The 21,002-nt window shown below is 39.3% G+C and overlaps 1 protein-coding gene across 4 annotated transcripts in view; it reads right to left on the bottom strand.

Annotated features, from left to right (window-relative positions):
- Positions 1-21,002, bottom strand: part of Opa1 (OPA1 mitochondrial dynamin like GTPase) — an 80,084-nt gene that overhangs the window by 15,214 nt on the left and 43,868 nt on the right. For all 4 annotated transcript variants that reach the window (XM_031363572.1, XM_031363575.1, XM_031363574.1 and 1 more), the window contains 7 exons: positions 19,603-19,755; positions 19,240-19,348; positions 18,552-18,631; positions 14,499-14,639; positions 11,205-11,321; positions 10,385-10,478; positions 9,916-10,026 (listed from right to left, as the gene is read on the bottom strand). In XM_031363572.1, coding sequence (XP_031219432.1) covers positions 9,916-10,026; positions 10,385-10,478; positions 11,205-11,321; positions 14,499-14,639; positions 18,552-18,631; positions 19,240-19,348; positions 19,603-19,755 — 805 coding nt within the window. The remainder of the gene's footprint in view (positions 1-9,915; positions 10,027-10,384; positions 10,479-11,204; positions 11,322-14,498; positions 14,640-18,551; positions 18,632-19,239; positions 19,349-19,602; positions 19,756-21,002) is intronic.

The following is a 21,002-nucleotide window of genomic DNA, read 5'->3' as shown; positions in this document are numbered from 1 at the left end:
AACATGCTATTTGGAAAAACATCAATTTACTTTTAAAATTGAGTAATCACATACAGATTTTATTATTCTTATGAAGAGAATAATTAAGGTGATGAATTTTTTTTTTCTTTCGAGACAAGGTTTCTCTGTGTAGACCAGGCTGGCCTTGAATTCAGAGATCTTTCTGTCTCTGCCTTCTAAGTGCTGGGATCAAAGGCGTGCGTGCACCACTGATGGCTGACTTAAATGATGAAAATTTTAAGGGAATTTTGTACTGTACTTATTGGGAGGGAAAGTTTAGAAACACGTAATAGTAAAATACCAAAATTCCTTTGGTTTTAACCCATGTCTCCATGTAGCCCTAAGAAATGTGCTTCACAGTGGGCATGGTAGTCCATGCCTTTAATCTCAGCACTTGGGGGCAGAGGCAGGTGAATCTCTATGAACTGGAGGCTAGCCTGGTCTTCACAGCCAGTTCTAGGCCAGCCAAAGCTATAGAGTGAGATCCTGTCTCAAAAAACCAAAAGAAAAAAAGAAGTGTATTTCCCACATACATGGTGTAGGGTGTCAATAGTGGGTCTATAACCCATGAAGTTCTCCCTTTCACAAAATGTTTACCTTGCTGATTTTATTTTTTATATACTTTCATAAGCCAGCAGATTACATATTATGATTAGATTTGCATTCCCACTACTAGGTTCTATTTTTATCATCTTAGAATTGGAGAGAATATACAGAAACATAAAATTTGAAAAAAGTAGGGCTGAAGAAGAGGTGGCTATGAGATTACAAGCACAGGCTGCCCTTCCAGAGGGACTGGGTTCAGTTCCTAGCAGCCTCATGACAGTTGACAGTGGTCTATAACACCAGGTGCAGAGATCCAGGGGCCTCTTTGGTCTCCTCAGGCATGAGACATGCATACATACATGAGACACTTACATACACACTGGCAGAACACTTGTACATAATAAAGTAAAATAATCTTTAAAGAAAATTTTGAAAAGCTTTAACTTTATTATTTCATTCTAATAATGCTCACCAAGGAAATGATAAGCATTATTAGAAGAGAAAAAAAATTCTAGTGTTAAATATGAAGCCTGGCTACCATACTAACACATAAACAGAACTTATTTCACTGCAGTAGTTTTCAACCTGTGGGTTGCAACCCCTTTGCCAAACTTCTATCTCAAAAATCTTTACATTATGATTCACAACAGTGGCAAAATTACAGTTATGAAGTAGCAACAAAATTTGATTGGGGGTTACTGCAACATGAAGAACTATATTAAAGGGTCACAGCATTAGGGTGGGTGAGAAGCACTGCTTTAAGGTGATAAAGTACATTGGCTGGGTTTACATACACCTTTAATCCTATATCTCGGGGTTGGAAGACAGAAGCAGGCAGATTTTTTCGACTTTTAAGACCAGCCTGCTCTAAACAGTGATTTTCAAGCCAGTCCAAGCTACACAGTAAGACCTTGCCTCAAAATAAAACAATCAAAAATCCCCACTACAAATCCAATTCATGGATTATTGACAATAACATTGCTTTTATTCTCATTTATAATCATAATCTCATTTATAAGAATAACTTACAAATTACCATTTATAAATGTTTAATCATCTAAAACTGTATTTAAAGGTCTTGCTAATGAAGTGTTGACTATAGTAGCTTATATAATATAATGTAACTATCTCTTTAACCTTACACCAATCTATTCTCGACTATGAGTTGAAGAAGTAGACTTGCTCCATGCAGCTCTGCTGGCTCAGTTTGCACCTGCATCTCCTCATGAATAGCAAGCAGGAGAGCACACTATGGAGGCCTGGCTTGTCACAGACACTCTGTGCGTAAATAAATAACTCTCACACAGAGGCTTCTCTCTTAAGGATTACTTTTGTGTGTGTGTGTCAGCTTTGTTCTTTTCTGTCTATAACACAGAGCAGAGCCCACCTCATGTATGCATACTCAAGGTAAAAAGAATTCTTACCTTCAAAATGGCAGAACTTACAAAATAATTTTTATCCAGAAAAGATGTATTAAAGAGTTACTACTAACATAAAACAGAAATGTTTATTCTGTAGTAAAAAGTACCAATCTTTCCTTTTTACAAACATATATATCTAGAAATAACCATTTCACAACATTTGAATGCCAAAGAAAATGTGTTCCGATAAACTTAATTCTTAATGCTGGAAATTATTAGAGTTTTTTTTTTTTTCTTTCCTGTGGTGAATTGGATGGACTAGCAATTAGGGAATCACTGGGGGCCCATAAATCAGTGGTTTGCATACTGTAAAAGCCAGACCACAAGAAGTCAGTAAGGGAGTGGCTGGTACCAGAGTGAATACACAAGTGTGAGCTGCTCACAAGGGACAGAACAAGAGCTTCTGGTGAGACCGAGGAAAGGTCGCCAGGACCTCTAGTCTCTCCCTTTGAAGTTCAGAGAAGGGCTAATGAAAGTCAGTATTAAAATAGTGATTGAGCATTCACTGACCATGTGTGTGACATATAACAAAAAGTATAATAAGTTCATAAGTGAACCAAATCCTCTTGCTAGGGTGGGTCAATCATCATAGACATGACTGTATTTTCTCTGAATGATTTTCTTGGCTGATTTACAGTTATGCAGTGGGAAGGCAGCACTCTTTCTGCTCAATTACACAACCATGGCAGTGGCTAAGTATGCTTTTAGTCACTGAGGGAAGGCAAGTAAGCAGGTAGGAGGGAAATATAAGAAAAGGAGGGGCACAGCCTTTTGTGCCAGAAGCCAGGGAAGGTGAAACAGTATTGGAGCCAAAGAAACAGCAAGAGGACTGAGAGAGAAGTGAGCCCAGGCAATCACAGTCTTGACTCTCACACCTTCTGCCCTACTACTCTGCACCTACCTTCTTTCCCCCCCTCTCTCTTTCTTCCTTCCCTCCTTCCTTCCTTTTTTTCTTTTCTATTTATGCGTATGTAAGTGCCTGAATGTCTATGTGTGCACCACTTGTATGTCTGGTGCCCAGAGGCCAGAAGGGAGTGTGGGTCTCCTGGAGCTCGAGTTCCAGGCAGTTGTTTGCAAGAGCAATAAAGACCATCTCTCCAGTTCCCTCTTTTCTTTCCCTACTCTGGACCTAGGGACTAAAACTCAATGCCACCCTTTTTTTTAAATTTTCTTAAAACTGATTGCTTTTGTTAAATCTACAGAAATAAAACTGACTTGCTACCACATTTGGAATTCAAAGGACTTAACAAATTTGTGACGATCACATACTACTTTCAGAAATAGTTATTTGGCAATTCTGTTCCAATTAATGAAGAGAAAACTGCCTTGCTGTGAATAGAAGAATGCTGCAGGGTATGCTTGGGGGTGGGGAGATGGTGAGCGGCAAGAATCACAGGGAACTTTCATGCAATTTAGGTTCCACATTGAGAATAAATAAGCGTTGTGGGGTGGTTTTAGTCCTGCATCAACCAGGTCCACTGACCTCATCTGTGACAGTAGCAAGTGCCAGAGAAGAGGAGAAATACAAAGTAATCAACAGATATTAAATCTCAGATTCACATAACATTCTCCCTCTCTGAACACAGAACAAAAACACTCCAGTTAACTATATTTCTGCTAGCTATGCCTCACTTGCTTTTAAATTCAGACTTAAAATGGCATGAAGGAACTCTTACAACTATCCCATAAGTAAGGATGGTGTTTGTGTCACTGAAAGCATCTTTGTAGACTTAGGAGGCTTTGCTATGTTCCTAATTGCGGCCTTGCAAATGAAATACTCATCTGTTGCTTCCCTTATGTCATTGCAATTTTAAAATGAACAAATGCATCTGTTTTCTGTCATTAAATAATATTAACCATGGTGAGCAGAGTTCTCATAGTGAGCATGCCTTCTGTTGCTGAACATTAGGTAATTCAGAGAAAAAAAGCCTTCATATCTGTAGTCTCTATAGCCAAGTTTTATCGTCACAAGTGAGTGTCACACAGCCAAAGATACAAAGGTTGTATCTTTGCTCCTTTCTAATTATCAAGAGAAAGCACAGGATGGTGGATAAGAGGAGGCTGGGAACGTGAAGAAACACAAAGAGGAGCCTGAACAGCATTGTATGCGCTCAAGAGAAACAAACTCTAAGTTTCCAGTAACAATTGCTTGCTGTCTGGGAGATGCTCAGGCATCAAACAATAAAGAACAGTCAACAGAGGCAAGAGGCCTCGCACGCTGCTGCTCTCCTGCTCTTTAATCCTTCTGAGCTCTGGTAAAAAGGCCAGCTGTTGCCACCTCGTGTAGGGTAGAGGCAGTCAGCAGAGCAGATTAACTGGGGGTGGGGAAAGGGGATATTGCAAAATTCTAAATTAACAGCCACTTTGATTTCACTGCTTTTAACATGAATGCTAGTCAACTATACTATTACAATAAGTCTGCACAATGAACAGCAGAGTTTATTACTGTTTTTATTATTCATATATTTTTATTTTATGTTCATATTGGTAAATATGAAGAAATGTACAGAAACTGGTAGAGAACATTTCAACACTCTTAATCTTGCTCAACAAAACCGAAAGTTAGAATAACAGCAAGTTAAAATGGAAAGGGTTGGTGTATCTCATATCTGGACCTTAGGACTCAGGTATGAACATAACACACTGAAGAGCTCTTTAGTTTGGGGCCCGGGGCTGTGGTTCAGTAGGGAGAGTTTGCTGTGCATAGGCAAAGCCCTGGTGGATTGGGCCTGGAATCCTTGCACTGAGCACTTAGTAGGTGGGAGCAAGTTGAGCATGAAGTTCAAGGTCTTAGACACACAGAGAGTTTGAGACCAGCAAGGGGGATATATCCAGGTTCTGGGCACCTCTGATTATAGTGGGACCTGGCAGGCTGGAGAAAGTTTACAGGTCAAATAAAGACAGGCTTCCTTCAGTTCATCTACTGACTTCATATGCATGACTTCAGCATGCATACGGTATTCTTCAGATGTTCACAGACTGAAAGTCTCAGGTCCAAAGCTCCTTCCGTGGCAGGAAGGACCAAGGATAAGAAAATCACTGCTGATGCCAGGGGACTGTCTCTCTGACATACCACTAAGTACACATTCCAATACAAAGGGTAACTGAATGCAACCATACTCTCCAAAGCCACGAGTTTTGTCCTCTAGTAAATTAAAAAAAAATCATCAGATATTATGTGTTTCTAAGTCTCCATTTTTTATTATGAGAAAAATAACTCCTGTTACTCTACAGGGCTGTGGTAGAGACCCCAGTGAGAACTTATAGAAAGCAGTCTCCAGGCTCTAGACAAGTGCACAAATATCAGCTCACACACATAAACAACTTCATGACTTACTCAGAGGTAGAAACTTGTAATATAAGCAGGAAAAGAATCCTTTCTCAGAACAAGCTGTTTAAATAAATGATTGCAACCCTCCCTTTAATTCCTGGCTATCAATGAGTGGGCATACACAAGAAATAAAAAGTATAACTTGAAGCCAGGGGGTGGTGGCACACACCTTTAATCTCAGCACTCTGAAGGCAGAGGTAGGTGGATCTCTGAATTACAGGATAGCCAGGGTTGTTCCAAAACAACAACACAGTATAACTTGGGTCTCAGTGGACACGAGTTAAGTAAAAGCATCTCACCAGGTACTGGGGAAACTTACCCAGTGTTACTAGTGTGCAGGGATTAAATTTCCAAGGTGGGGAAAACAGAACAGATTTCAGAATGTTAACACTCTTTTTAATATGGTTACAATAATAAAATCACACATTATAAAAATGACAACTTTTGCCACCTGGAAGAAAGTAATGTTAATAGAACTTTATTTTGATAGATAGGTACACTATTAAAAATTTCATAGGTAGGGGCTGGAGAGTTGGCTCAGTGGTTAAGAGCACTGGTTGTTCTTCCAGAGGTCCTGAATTCAAATCCCAGCAACCACATAGTGGCTCATAACTATCTGTAGTGGGATCCAATGCCCTCTTCTGGCATGTATGTGTACATGCAGACAGAACACAGACACATGAAATACATAAATCTTAAAAAAAAAAATCACATGCAATCCAAATAGTTATCTTCAAAGTTGGTTCTCCATGTAGACACTAGAGTCTGTGGAGCTTGCTCTCACTACAGAAGAGATGGTCATAAAGGTCACATGGACTGTTTATACACTGTGGGGAGAAACTGTGACTAGAACTGAGGCAGAAAGATGAACAGTGTATCTCACTCAAGTGTCCCAAGGGGTACTCTGTCTTTGGACATCTTCACAGAGTATGTCTGAGAGTCCCATTTTCTGTGTTTTCACATGACACTGATCTTGTGTTAGCTAGAAATATAAAGCTTTTTTCTTTTCCTGTTTCATCATAAAACAAGCTAATCCACAGGGCTACAGAAAAGCTGTAACAACACTACAGAAACATCATCTCTCTAGAATAATTTACTGTGATTAGGCTTCATCACATCTAAATGTTGATGTATACAGCTAGAAGCAACTCTACTTCCTTAAATAAATTACAACTTACCTATCACATCTGTGAAACTAACACAGATACAGCACTTCCAAGGGATACAGACTGCATTTCTGACTAGCTGCTCTCAATCTGGACTACTGTTTCAGTCTTGCATTGATGTGTCCGTTGCCCTCAGCTAGCTATTCTGTAGACACTATTTACTTAGGATTTTCTGATGTACTGCCATATCTAAAGTCCTGTATCTTTAGTAAAAACGGCATTCCACAGGTGGCATGGGACTTTGATTTGACCTTATGAATCAGGCATTGACTGTTCAGATTTTCCACGATATAGATACCTTTTAAAATTAACACATATTTTCTTTTAAAACAATCTTAATAATAAGTCTTTCTGTTGAGAATATTTTGAGTGGTAAGATAAACATTCTATCCTTTACCACTAATTTCATCCTTCCCCCATATAATTCCTAATTCTTGGATTTGTGTTTCATTCAATAAGTTACAATATGTCACTGTCTCAACTACCTGAGGTCTGTCCAGTTGCAATATCAAACAGTCCCTGTGTTGTGTGATAAGGACACGTCACACATCAAACACATCGTTATTTCTTACTCTAAAGAGTTCCAGGCTTATCCTGTCCTTCCCACACTCCAGCTATGAACACCACTGTGTGTCCAAGAGTCCTGACTTCTGTCAACAAGCCTCCTGACACAGATGTGGGCTTTATTCCCATTTCTTTGGTCTTCCTAACTGTATCTTGTTGCTTTACTTTGGTAGAGATGACACACTACTTATAACTGCACTTTAATGAACAATCAGTTGGTAAATATTCAAAGTGATGAATGATTGAAAACCAGGTAAATTTATGACTGGCAAAACATGCATGTTACCAACATTTTAGTAAACTCTACATGACACCATTATTCACAATTCTGAACTTATACTTAAATCTCTCTACAGCACAGTATAAATCCCTATACTATGTTCCAAATGCATCTGAAATACTAGATACCTTGTTCCCTACAATACAGCCGTGACTAATAAACCTAGAGAGTAGTCTGACTGGAAGCATCCCTGACTATATTCCCAATCCTTAGACCTAAGAGAAGCAGTACGGAAAGGGGCGTTCAGGACTTTAAACCACTGGCAGTCATGGCTCATCTACGTTAGTGTGACTGATGAGGCTGAGTCATGGGTGAACCCCTGCTTTTAAGGACATTATTTGGAACATTAACACCATAACTCTATTTGCACAAAAGTTACAAATCACTTCAAGGGGGTCTTATGACTGCTTACTTAGGAAAATCTCCAGAACTTGGCTTGGCAGATCACATATCTGAGTTGGTAATATACTTTCTTTAAATAATCAAATTACAGCTGGAGAGTAATGAGAGTGTGCAGGCTCTATTATAAGACACGAAAAGCACATCATTTTTCTGTCACTTAAAAATATAGAAGCGGGGGGCTAGAGAGATGGCTCAGCAGTTAAGAGCACTGACTGCTCTTCCGAAGGTCAAATCCCAGCAACCACATGGTGGCTCACAACCATCCATAATGAGATCTAACGTCCTCTTCTGGTGTGTCTGAAGACAGTTACAGTGTACTTACATATAATAATAAATAAATCTTTAAAAAAATACAGAAGCTGGTAAAATTCATTGAATTAACTTAGTCTGATAGCTACATCCCAAGGGACACAGAAATTATACACACTATGCATGGAATTATAAGTCAGGAACTTCCAAATGCTTATTATTGAATGGCCTTCCTATGAATCACCACAACAGGCATCTTACCAGGAGAGAAGCTTCGTGGCTTTGAGGATTCCCTATGTAAGATGTAACAGATGCATAGTGAACCAGGCTTGCATACAGAGCTCCTGCAGCAGCATAAACTTGACTATCCTTCCAAAGAGGTAGGAAACAGCCAAATATGACAGAAGTGGAAATTAGTAAAATGAGATATATACATTAAAAAAAGAAAGGAAGAAAGAATAAAGCAAGAATGCCAAGAGAAAGCAATGGGAGCTCTGACAACCCGAAAGAGAAAGCGAGGATGGGCAGCGCAGACAGAGAAGGGAGAGCAGGGATAGGAGAGCAGGGTTGGGAGCCCAGGCACAACACCAGGGAAACCCTGCCTGGCTCTTCTGGATATTTTTGTGACCGACTACAGAGCTACTTAAAAACTGTTTTCAACCTTGAAATCCTTCTTCCTACTCAGTGTTTGTTTTCTTTCACGTCAGAAAACATAAATTTAAGCACACCTTGAAATGAAACACAGTTTCATAAGCTTAACTAGCTAGACTCAGAAGTGCTGACTACCAAGAGTTACATAATAATGCTAATGAGTCTCTGATTACCTTGGGCTCTCAAAGATCCAAGAAAGTATCCATGTTAGTAAGTTATCAGCATTTAAGAACCAAACATGCTTCCAACAAGCAAGGTTGTGGGTGGGATGCTGTAGGCCAAAAGCCCAAGCAGAGCTAGCAGGGTGATGGTAGCCTGATCCCATGATACCGATCTGTGTGGGGTAACCCGAGGAAGGGTGTTGGAGTACAAACATGATGAAAAGAGAGTTTCCAGGAGAGCCTGGTCTGCCTTCAGAGGAGAGGACCCACAGGAGATGGGAAAGATGGGATGCGGAGACCCCTGACACAGAGGTCAGATCATGAACTCGGGAAAAGGAGTTTATAAAGATTAGCCTCTCACAGGATGCCACAGTGTGCAAGGTAAAGAGGACATGGCACAGAGTGAGGCACTGTGGTGGTGGTCTGGTATAAGACAGCTAAGATTCCAAGCTGGATGAAAAGAACATTTGTGTAATGGGGGCAGCAGCAAAGTTTGGTTATATATTAAGAGGACTGATCAAAATAAGTAACTATGTTAGGGATTCTAGAAACCAATTCTACACTGTTAGAATTACAAGTATGGAAAAGAGTAAACTCAAGAACAAACTAGACAGAATTGGATACAGCTTGGAACAGTGAGCATCTACTTAAGAGTCTTCAATAGATACACAAAATTAGGAGTAGGTATGCATGCACACACACACACACACATACACACACACACATTCTACTGAGAAGACCCAGGAATTCATATTTAGACCTTGATTTCTAAATACCATTCTAAAACAAAAAAGTAAGTAAGTAAGTAAGTAAGTAAGTTTAGTTAGGGAATGAGCCCGAACATTGTGTTATGTGGTAGGACAATGTGGTAGGACAATGCCTACCACATAAGAGATGAATGAGGTCTAAGGATTAGCTACAGTGACACTCTGATTTTGCGAGTTGCTAGGAGAAAAATCTTTATTCCTAGGAAACACACATTCAAGTATTTGGATGTGATAAGATTTTAGGTCAATGTCTTATTTTAACAATTCAAAATAAAACAAGTTCTTCTTAGGTAGCTATAACTTTCCTTTAAGCTTGAGATTAAATGGGAGACATGAGAATGTGGATGCAGGAAGCTGGGGTAGGAGAAAATACTTACTGAGATCTTCTGCCAGCTGGACTCGTTTGCCGGTGAGCAATTTAACCTTCTTCTCACCGTCTTCAGCAAAATCTTCCAATACCTCTTTAACATTTTTCTCTAGCCGCCTAACTGTTCAAGTAAATGAAAACCCACAAGAGCAGCTTTTATGAACTTATAGAATGAAAAATTTCCTGATACAATGAAAATTAAGCATCACCGTGTTAGTTATTCCCTTAAATTTACATTTCTTATTTTCTAGTACATTTATCAGCATAAACTTTATCCAGTCTGAGGATGACAATATTCTTAAGCCATAACAAACAGACATACAAACTTCAAAACCACAAAGTAATGCTCAGGATGCCTCTCTTTTTATTATAATTTTAATCTAATAGAAGTAGATTTGTAGCATCTTTTATTGTAATTTATTTTTTAATTAATATTTCAAAGCAAGCTATGAGTCTAAGGTTTTTAGGAGTTATCTTACCTTCAGTGTTTGTAAGTTGCTGCCTTAATGTATTGGCAGTGATAGCGAGCATGCGCTGTATTCGCCAAAACAGTACCACGTCATTGCATTCCAGCTGGAGTGGTAAACCATTAAGAAGACCAGATGAAAATGTAAAAACAAAGCCTATATTAATTACATAGAACTTATTTCCTAAGGTTTAGTAAAAATATCAGTGCTTACACACATACATGTACACATATACATATTTCTTTTGAGCTGAAATAAACCCAGAAAAGCACTTAGAAGCTTCAGTTTAGTAACAATACAGATTAGCAGAGCTTTTCAGGGGCTATTTTAAAACATTTTTCATTTACTAGAAAATGTCAAAAGGCGCAAGTCTGCTGCCACCTAGGGGTTACTTTAAAAGGTATGAGAGCTATGTCCATTACAAGAACTTGTAGTTCTTTTAGAGAAAGCAAGATTTCAATGATGTGAGAAAATAATTTTGACACAAAAAATGCATCGTAAAGTAGTATTATTATATGGTACTCAGCGCACATGCCAATGGCTATGCTATACACACATCCTCCTAAATATAAACACAAAACTGTTTCCAGTCACTCTGAGGTACAAGAAACTGTCTCTCCACAGTCTTAAGCTCCTGACGATATGCATGCAAGTCAGTTACTGCTGAACTGGTAAATCTCTAACAAGATAAAAAGTTATTCTTTATAAGTTACACACTCTTTTCTTCCAGATGCTTAAGGGCTTAAAATTCATAGTAAAGCTGAAGTTTACTTTTTACCATCTTTCATCAATTATTACTATAATTTACTTATTTTTCTTTGTGAAACCTCACCTCAGAATCTATAAAATGCCTCTGGTAGTAATAAAAACCTCTGCGACAAAGGTTACAATGATTTAGAGCTGTTTTTAAGAAATGTCTTCTATAAACTTGATGCCAAGTATCCTTAATCTAAAATGAGAGAAGAAAAATCAATGTTATAATAGATGTTGTTGACCATTAAAAGTTGTACACAAGATTTACTTTTAAAAGTTAACTGAGGGGCGGATCTTCAAGGCCAACCTGGTTGACATATTGCGTTTCAGGGCAGAGAGAAGTCTTGTCTCAAACATCGACAACAAAAAAACCAGAAACCATCACTGCTGCTCAGCAGTGATGGTGCACTCTTTTAATTTCAGCATGAAAGAGGCAGAGGCAGGTAGGTTTGAGGCCAGCCTTGTCCACAGAGAAATCCTGTCTTAAAAAAGAGTTAATTGAGAGCAATAGCTTTAAATCCACTTATATAATTTTTGTTTTGTTTTGATTTTTGTTTTTTTGAGACAGGGTTTCTCTGTGTATCCCTGGCTGTCCTGGAACTCACTCTGTAGACCAGGCTGGCCTCAAATTCAGAAATCCACCTGCCTCTGCCTCCCAAGTGCTGGGATTAAAGGTGTGCGCCACCACTGCCTGGCTATAATTTTAAAAGTCAGATATTAGATTTATTAGTTTATATGCTTCAAAATCTATAAAGTTCTAAGCAAGCATGTAGCTACATTCAAACTATACTCATTGTACAGAGTAGATTGGTAAGGGATGATCTTTGTCTAGCAAGCAGTGGGGAAGGCAAGGCAAGAAGAGTACAAAAGTATTGTCTAAGGGCAGAGTTAAGACCTGGACGCTGGTCTCAGACTGTGCCTACCAGCTGGCAACAGTCAGGAAGCAATCCTTTCTATTAAGTTGCACTGTTACCACAACAGTGCTCCTACCTCTGTGGCACTGTGGCCTATCAGAGCACGTACTATTTGTCACATCTACAACAATAATGCTAGTAGGCTGAACAAATACTAACCCCATCCAGGAGATGAAGAAAGTCTGAGTTATTGCAATTGGGCTATCAATTACTAAAGGGAGTAGTATTACTAACACAATCCAACTGCTAAGAAACCACATCCCCTGACATCCCATATTTTTATACCGAACAAAATGTAACTAGAAAAAAACAAATTGAGACTTTCTTGTCTGCAGAAAGTAGCAACCTGTTCCACTTTATTTCCAAGAGAAAACCACCACTGCATTAACCTAAGTGTCATAAAACTAGAAGTGTCAGAGCACACAGAGCTTGAGCATTCCTGCCCTGATACACATGGGACCAGGCTGTTCTGCAGAGGGGAGTTTTGGGTGGGATGATCTTGTAATATTTACATACATACTTTGGAGGTAGGATAAAGGTCTAAACACAAAATTCATTTACATATACCTTACACACATAGTCTAAAAGTAATGATATGTACTATAACACTGGTACCTGCATTTTGAATACCATTTCATGAAGACTTTTCTTGTGACATCAAGTTGGAGTGGAAAAAGTTTCAGGTTTTGGAGCATTTCTATTTTCCTTTGTTGAAGTAGGGTAGGTGCTTGATTTGCATGGCCTCCCCTCCACCTTATCCTGACAGGTTTCTCTGTGTAGCCCTGGCTGTCTTAGAACTTTATATGTAGACCAGGCTTGTCTCAAACTCACCATGCCTAGCTTCATGAACTTTTAATAATAAGAGTTAGGGCCATGCAGACAAATTAGATCTATATCCAACTAGAAGTCTCATGTTCAATTTAAAGATAATGTAACATGTACAGCAGCTTAAGTACTTAGGTTCCTACCAGGCTTCTTGTCCTGACCTGAGGCAAAATGTAAAGTAAGTTCAGAGACATAAAAGCAATCACAGTGGCATAGGTTTTCAGGTTGCTTTCCTCACTGAGTTTATTGTTCTAATTGGGTTTGACGGAAACTTTCTTCTTTTTTAGAGATTTATTTACTTTTATTTGTGTGTATGGGTGTTCTGCTTCTATGGATGTATGCATGTGTGTGCACCACATGAGTGCTAGGCCTGCAGAGGCTGGCCTGTACTCTGGAGCTGGAGTTAGGGATATCAGTTAAATGATTCCAGGAACCATACCCAGGTCTTCTGTGAGAATAAGCATTCTTAACTGTTGAACCATCTTTCCAGTCTTTAAGTTAACCTTTAGAAAATTTCAGTTCACTATATTTGCTGTTGCTGGGTGGTGGAGGTACACACACTCAGGAGGCAGAGGCAAATGGTTTTTTGATGATCTTGATGCCAGCTTGGTCTACAAAGTTATATCCAGGGCAGCCAGGGGTACAACAACAATAACAACAACAACAACAACAACCCCATTGCAAATAACCACTAAGAAGCTAAGAAAAAAAGAAGGCTTAACATGTAGAATTTGCTCTCATATTTATCATCAGGAATAAGGAAAATGAAATAGGATCCAAAGGTCTTATCCAATTCAATAAAATATTAAAATGCATATTTCCCCCTAAATCTACTTGTATCTAATTGAGCTACATTAAATGTAAACATTGTAATTACCTATGAGGCTGGGAATGGTGGCATGGCCCTTTAATCCTGGCACAGAACTTAAGTGAATCTTTCTGAGTTTGTGGGCAGCTTGGCCTACATAGTGAATTCTAGGACATCTAAAGCTATATAATGACCTTATCTAAAATAAATAAACAACCCTCATTCCCCCAACACACATAAATGTCTATATGAATGGGCCACATTTAAACAAATATGCTGTACTCTAAAACTGTAAAACGGAGCTGAGGCAAGGTCTGGATGCCTCTTATCCCTTCTGTAGGAACCCAAATTTCTAAATCTGAATTTATGGAGTTCCTTTGTAAAAAGCAAATGGAAGTTAAACTTGCTATTCTTCATAGAATTGAAATGACTATCATTAAGGCAGTAAATGTGCACATGAACACAGAAGAACTCTGCATTCAGAGCTCTCTAACTTATTAGAGGCAGGAATACGGTTTGCACTGCAAGGAGCACTGTTAGAAAGTGGACCTCCATCCCCTTTCTTTTTCTGAGACAGAACTTGTAGAGAGTCCTACTCCAGCCTCACTTTTTGCAGAGGATGAGCTTCAGCTCCTGCCTCCAGATTCCAAGTGTTGCACCTGTCACCACATCTGGCTGTCCATGGTATTTCTTGTTTTTTTGTTTTGGTATTTTTGGAAAAAAAAATTTCTTTTTTGAGTTGAGGTTTGAACCCAGGGCCTTGTAGTTGCTAGACAAGCAATCTATCTCTAAGCCAAATCACCAACTCTTTGATAGTATTTCTTACCAAGCTTGGATCGACTTCGACTCCTCGAGATTCCAGGTTCTTCCGGACTGTAGTAATCTCATCACTTGCAAGATAAGCTGGGTGCTCATCATTAACCTTCAGCATCTTTTCCAATTCATTCTTGGTTTCATTGTGAACACACTTTAACAAGTTAAAAGAAGGCTGTTTAGACAGTTCAAACTTTGTACTTGTGAAAAGAGGCCCGTTTTAATAAATGTATAACTACTGCATTACTACTGTTAATTACAATAAGATATAAACTAGGAGGCCTATGAACATAAAGCCACTTGTCTTATGAATGCTTAGCCTTAGAATCTTAATTTGTGGCACAATGTTTTATTGGTGAAATTAAAGCACCAGGCTCCTTAGGACAGAATTTTATTCTTTTTTTTTAAAAAAGATTTATTTATTTATTTTATGTATATATGAGTATACCATAGCTGTTTTCAGAGACACCAAAAGAGGTTGCTGGGAATTGAACTTGGGTCCTCTGGAGAACAGTAGGTGCTCTTAACCACTGAGCCATCTCTCCAGCCCCCAGACTTTTTTTTTTTTTAAAGATTTATTTATTGTTATATGTAAGTACACCGTAGCTGTCTTCAGACAGCCCAGAAGAGGGCATCAGATCTCATCACGGATGGTTGTGAACCACCATGTGGTTGCTGGGATTTGAACTCAGGACCTTTAGAAGAGTAGTCAGTGCTCTTAACCACTAAGCCATCTCTCCAGCCCCAGCCCCCAGACTTTTATTCTTGACTGTAGAGTATAATCTTTGTATAAGAAAAAGTGTCTATGTGGGCCCATGTGGAAAAAAGCATATTCTATAAATGCCTATAAGGACTTAGACTTTGTGAAGTGTTTCTGTTCTAACCAATGAAATATCAAGTGAGTAGTTTGATGCTTTTCAAAAGAAGATCTTCCATTAAAGAAATCATACTTCAAATTATTCCTCAAGTATTCTTAATTCACTTCAGCCTCTTCTTTGTAACATATTAATCTCAAGCAAGGAAGAAAACATACACACTAATTTCAAAATAAGACTCTTACACTGGCCAACTTAGTTTATCTTGTTATTTTTCGATCATTTATTCTGACATAGATGATAAAAGACATGAGGTTCTAATCACTAATAGCATTACTAATCTGTAAGAGAACTCTCCTAGAACTGCATTTTTGTAACTCAAGAGCTGTGAACGAAAGTCAAATTTCCCAGGCCACTCACACAGCTCTATTCTATGCAGTATGTGTGGGAAATAGGGCCCAAGCTCCCACACCTACATTCTCATCATCACTGATCCACTGTTAAAACAACAAACCTTTTCAAAGAAGACTTCTTTCTCATTTACCCTGGTTATCTGTTCCACTAAGACAGTGAGAATTTTCACACAGTAGGACTTTCCTACAAAACTAAAGAAAGGTTACACACAGGCATAAAATAGCATGGGTTCTCATTTAAAGAAAAAACCCAACACACATTTATTTTAATTACTTGAGTGTGCATTGTGGGTATGTGTTTGCCACCTGAGTGTGGGTGCCCACAGGCCAGAAGGCAGCACAGAATCCCTGGAACATGGGTTCTGGGAACTAAACTCCAGAAGAGTGGAAAGGACTCCTAGCCACTGAGCTATTATCTCCTGCTCTCTGGGCTTCTCATCTTTAACAAAGGAAAATCTTTTCTTGCTAAGTTTTGTCATTCATGACAGCAGAAGGAACTGCGCACAGTTATCTAAACTGACCTGGGCTCCCCTCTGCCTCTTCTGAACTATGCTTCCCACTCTATCTCCTAGGTAAGAGGGACACAGGAGTACTCTTCAGCTGGGAGGGGAAGGATAGAAAGATAAGGGAAAGAGAACTGGATTCAGACAAAGTTTAAAGGAAAAAGCAAAACTGATACACAAACTCCTCCCAGGCGATTCTGGTATCCTTTCTTCTATATCTAAACCGTCAGCCTGAATCTTTTATATGCTGTCTCAAACCCACGGTAGGAGTAGGAATGAAGGCTCATCTAGGCAGGGCTTCTAGATTCCTCTTCTAGGTATAGATCCTTTGCAATGGCCTTGAAATGAATTTATTGCTTCTGCAGAATTCTGGAGAAATCCAACTATGACCAGAATTGTCTCCTCCCTCTCCCTCTCCCTGTCTCTCTCTGTTTGTTTAGAGTCTATGTACCAGTAGTTACTGGGGCAAGCACTGTGGTCAATCAATTGTTCTGAAGGCTTCCTGTCCAATGTTGACATTATCTGCCATATACCAGGTGTTTCTAATTGATGTTTCTTCCTGTGTCCAGGCCAGACTCCTTATGATTGAGAGCCCTGCAAGCTCTTTTCTCAGCTCACCTGTACAGCAGTGAGAACAGACACGCTGCCGACTCAGGGTCAAGTCACTTAATATAGGGAGCTAATGAAACAAGAAGTGTGGGACACTGGAAAAGAAGCAGGGCTTCAATCATATATTTAATTAATTTTATTTAAAGTGTAAATAAAAACAAAGAAAAAAGGGTATGCTCTTTGGGAGTAGTTGATTCTCTTTTCATCTGAATTTTTCCATATTTTAGCATCTTTTTTGCTAATTAAGCGGATTCAGTGAACACAGGAAAAAATAGTAAGTAGACTGGATACCACCTCTTACTACTATATACATGATTCTATATCCTTTTTTTTTTTTTTGGAGACAAGGTTTCTCTGTGTAGCCCTGGCTATTCTCGAACTCAGAAATCCGCCTGCCTCTGCTCCCAAGTGCTGTGATTAAAGGCGTGCGCCACCACTGCCTAGCTTGATTCTATATTCTATTTATGCACTTCCTTTAAGAACTGAACATCTTTAATTCCAGCTCTCAGGAGGCAGAGGTAGGCTGATCTCTAGGGATTTGAGGCCAGTCTGGTCTACAGAACTAGTTCTAGAACAGCCAGGGCTACACCAGGAAACCCCGTCTCAAACAAATGGCCATAAGAGGGAATAAAAAGGCTTGTGGGAATGACACACATTTTTCTCCAGTTTCCCAATTTTTAAAGTTGTTTATAATTAGCTTTGCCACTTTGTTCCTCTGAAGTGCTCCCTTAATGTTTACTAAAGGATAAGTTCTATCATACTTCCTGTCTGAATTTTCATATTTAATTTGTATGCACATTAACAAAAATTACTACAAAAATGTAAAAATAGTTTAAATATGCATCTAACAGAAAAATCCACAGATAATATTAGAAAAAAATTGTATTCTTCCTAACCACAATTGGCACATATCCTTCGATTCTGTTTAATGTTTTTGCTTACAACTGTTCTTCATTTACAAAGGTTTTATTTATTCTACCTTGTGTACATGTGTTTTGTTTGCATGTACACATGTGCACCATGTGTATGTCTGGTGCCCTCAGAGGCCAGAAGAGGAAGTCAGTTCCCCTGAACTAGAGTTATAGGCTGGGTGTAAGCTGTCCCTTGGGTGCTGGGAACTGACCTAACCCATGTAGTCTATAAGACAGTAAAAGTTTTAACTACGGAGTCATCTCTCTAGCCCAACTATTCTTTTTTTGAACTTCAATTAGGGAACTAAAATGAACAAAGCAGTCACCACAAAGCAAGTGTATTTTCTCTTTTTTTAATCTTTCAATAAAACAGATTAACTGTATTTTAGAAAGGCTGATGTAACTAAAATTCTAAAGAATCTTGTACAGCCATGAGAAGACTGTGTACACATTTAACGTGTGTGGTCCTGGTGTATGCATGTGTGATATACACATTCACATGTGTGGTTACTGGCATTGTGGGCACATGCAGAGGTCAGAGGAAGACATGAGGTGCCCTGTGGGGTTACTCTTCACCTTACTCCCTTAGACAGGCTTTCCCAGTGAACCTGGAGCCAGGCTGGCAGCCAGTGGCTCCAGAGATTCTCCTGCCTCCACCCCAGAGCCTTGTGGTAGTTGGCATTCATGCAGCTGTGTTAGAGTCTTTTGGGGTAGCCTGCCATCTCTGTAAGAGGCTGAAGCAGAACTTCTGTGTGTTCACGGCCAGGCGGGTCTACAAAATACCAGTACGAGACCATAGGCGTTTGTGTTCCTACCTGCTCCTGGGTCCGATTCTTCCAGTACATCCACCTCTTTTTCCAGTCTGGCCCGATCATGTTTTCAATAGCATTTTCAGCTATAAGAAAGATAAAAATTAATTCAGGAGGAATTGTATAGCTTACCAAGGCTATGAATTATAACAATGTTCATAAATTATTATTCATAAATATGCATTAATATGAAATTAATTAAAATAAAGAAACAATTTATATGATTGCTCTGGCATTAGTATGGAAAAAGTATGATAAATGGTTAAAATCTATGAGAAGTACAATTGTGTACAGAATTCTTTTGAGTAAGAATATATATAAATATCTAGTGTCCAACTTAATTATTCTCTTTATGAGTTACAAAGCAACTGACAAAAAAAAAAAAAGATCCCCAAATAAATATTCAACTGTACTCAGGAAAAAGACTTTGAAATGTTAATTACATACTAAAAATTAATTAACTGTATATCTGTATATCTGATATATGTGTGAATTTGGAAGTGCATATAGCACAGTGCATGAGTGGAGGTTAGAGGACAACTTTTGGCAGTCTGTCCTGTTTCCACTGCGGGCTCAGGGATCCAACCAAGATGATCAGGCTTTCACAGTAAATAATTTGCTCACTGAGTAGATTGCTGGCCCACTGATTGCATTTCACAGTGCTTACAACTCAAGAGCTCACATCCCTACTTACTATCCTTGAGACGACCTTGAAGAGCCTCTTCCATGAAGTAAATGGCGGCATCCCACTGTTGCTTATCTGATATGGACCGGTCTTCCAGAGCATTGTGCTGAATGACCCTCTGAAACGGTTAGGGCAGAAAACCTAATTTATGTTCCACCTGTCAGTAATTTATAAATACCAAACATAACAAATAAACACTTAACAGTAGGTTACTCCCACAGAAAGGCAGCAGCTCCTTTTATTTGGCTGCATCTGTCAGTTTTTTATCAGATAAATAAAGTGGAGTCTCTTGTGGCTGAAATTAAAACGCTGAGGGCTGTAAAGGTACGTAAGCACCACGCTGGACTACGTAAGTTAGACAGAGCTGAATACCAAGCTATCCTCTGCAAAGTCGTTCCACTTGTGCCGCTTGATGCTTTCCTCCTTCACAGCCTCCTTAAGTTTGTCGAATATGTCATCATGTTCCTTTCCTTTGGGTTCTGTCATGAAGCGGGAAAATTCTTCCTGTAGGGTCTCCCAAGCAACCTAGATATAAAAGAAAAAAGCTGTATTTATATAGTTTACTCTTATTAAAGATGCAACATGAAAAACTATCATAATACCACAAAGCTGTGATCAGGAAATGCTTGTTCACTGATAAATGTATGCATACTAATAAAAAGGCAGCATAGTTGGGCGCAGTGGCACATGCCTTTAATCCTATCACTCAGGAGGCAAAGGCAGGTGATCTCTGTGAGTTCAAGGCCAGTCTGGCCTATAGAGTGAGTTCTAAGACAGCTGGGGTAACACACAGAGGCACAGTCTAAAAAATGCGACCGATTTTAAAAACATATTTCACAAAGACATCTGTACCTCCAGTGCTTGAAAACAAACTGGAAATAATCAAGTCATAGTTGTACAGAACGCCATTTGCTGAGCCGAGCAGGGTTGGCTCCTCTAGGTGAGCCCTACACCCAAGTCTGCCAACACATTTACTTCACTTATTTTAACCAACAACACATCCGGAGCCTGCCTGCAGCTTTCACACAATTCCAAGTTGAAGTGGTTATTCACAGAGCCAGTTATCTTTACATCTGGGCCTGCAAGCCAAGATTCCTATCAAGGCTTCAAGTATGACAAGGTTTTTATGATTCAGCTTTGTGGGTCAGCTAACTTTTATTCATCTCAACTATGAAAGGAAGACCATGGGCAAAAGTAATTAAAAACTAAATGTCTATCTAGCTGGCGGGGTTTGGGGCAAAGCCTCCCCAGAGTTAGGGTTCCAGGCACACAGCACCATGCCCTGAGTGGGATGGGAATGAATGCGCAGCTTCGGATCCTCAGCAGCTCCACTCCTCCCTCAACATAAAGCCCAGGGCACAAAGTACAAAGACAGAATTACTTGTGCCACCATGGTGATGACTAGTTTCACCATTGCATGCTTGGGACGTTTGTAAATGTCCTATCTCAGGACACACCCAGAATACTGTGAAGAGGCAGCAGCTCTCCAAATATTTTCATGGATAGTCAAGAAATAACAAGAGTTCAGAACATGCAATATAGGCAGAAGCTGCAAGGGCTACTGGCAGCCCTATAGCCATTATAGAGGCCCAGGAAGGTAAGAACAGTGCTGAAGAAGTCAGTCTGGGCAGGACAGCCAATGCCATTTCCAAGGCAGGTATGAAAAATAAAACCATTTTTAGTATTGATCACAAGTTTTTGAGCAACTCTTCAGAGTCCAGGACAAACTGGCTCTCAGCTAGAATGAGAGACTGGACAAACGCTGATAATGT

Source organism: Mastomys coucha, unplaced genomic scaffold (genome assembly GCF_008632895.1).
Source record: "Mastomys coucha isolate ucsf_1 unplaced genomic scaffold, UCSF_Mcou_1 pScaffold12, whole genome shotgun sequence".
Classification (NCBI taxonomy): Eukaryota; Metazoa; Chordata; class Mammalia; order Rodentia; family Muridae; genus Mastomys; species Mastomys coucha.
Note: the sequence above shows the minus strand (reverse complement) of the source record. Positions and strands in the feature narration are given on the sequence as shown.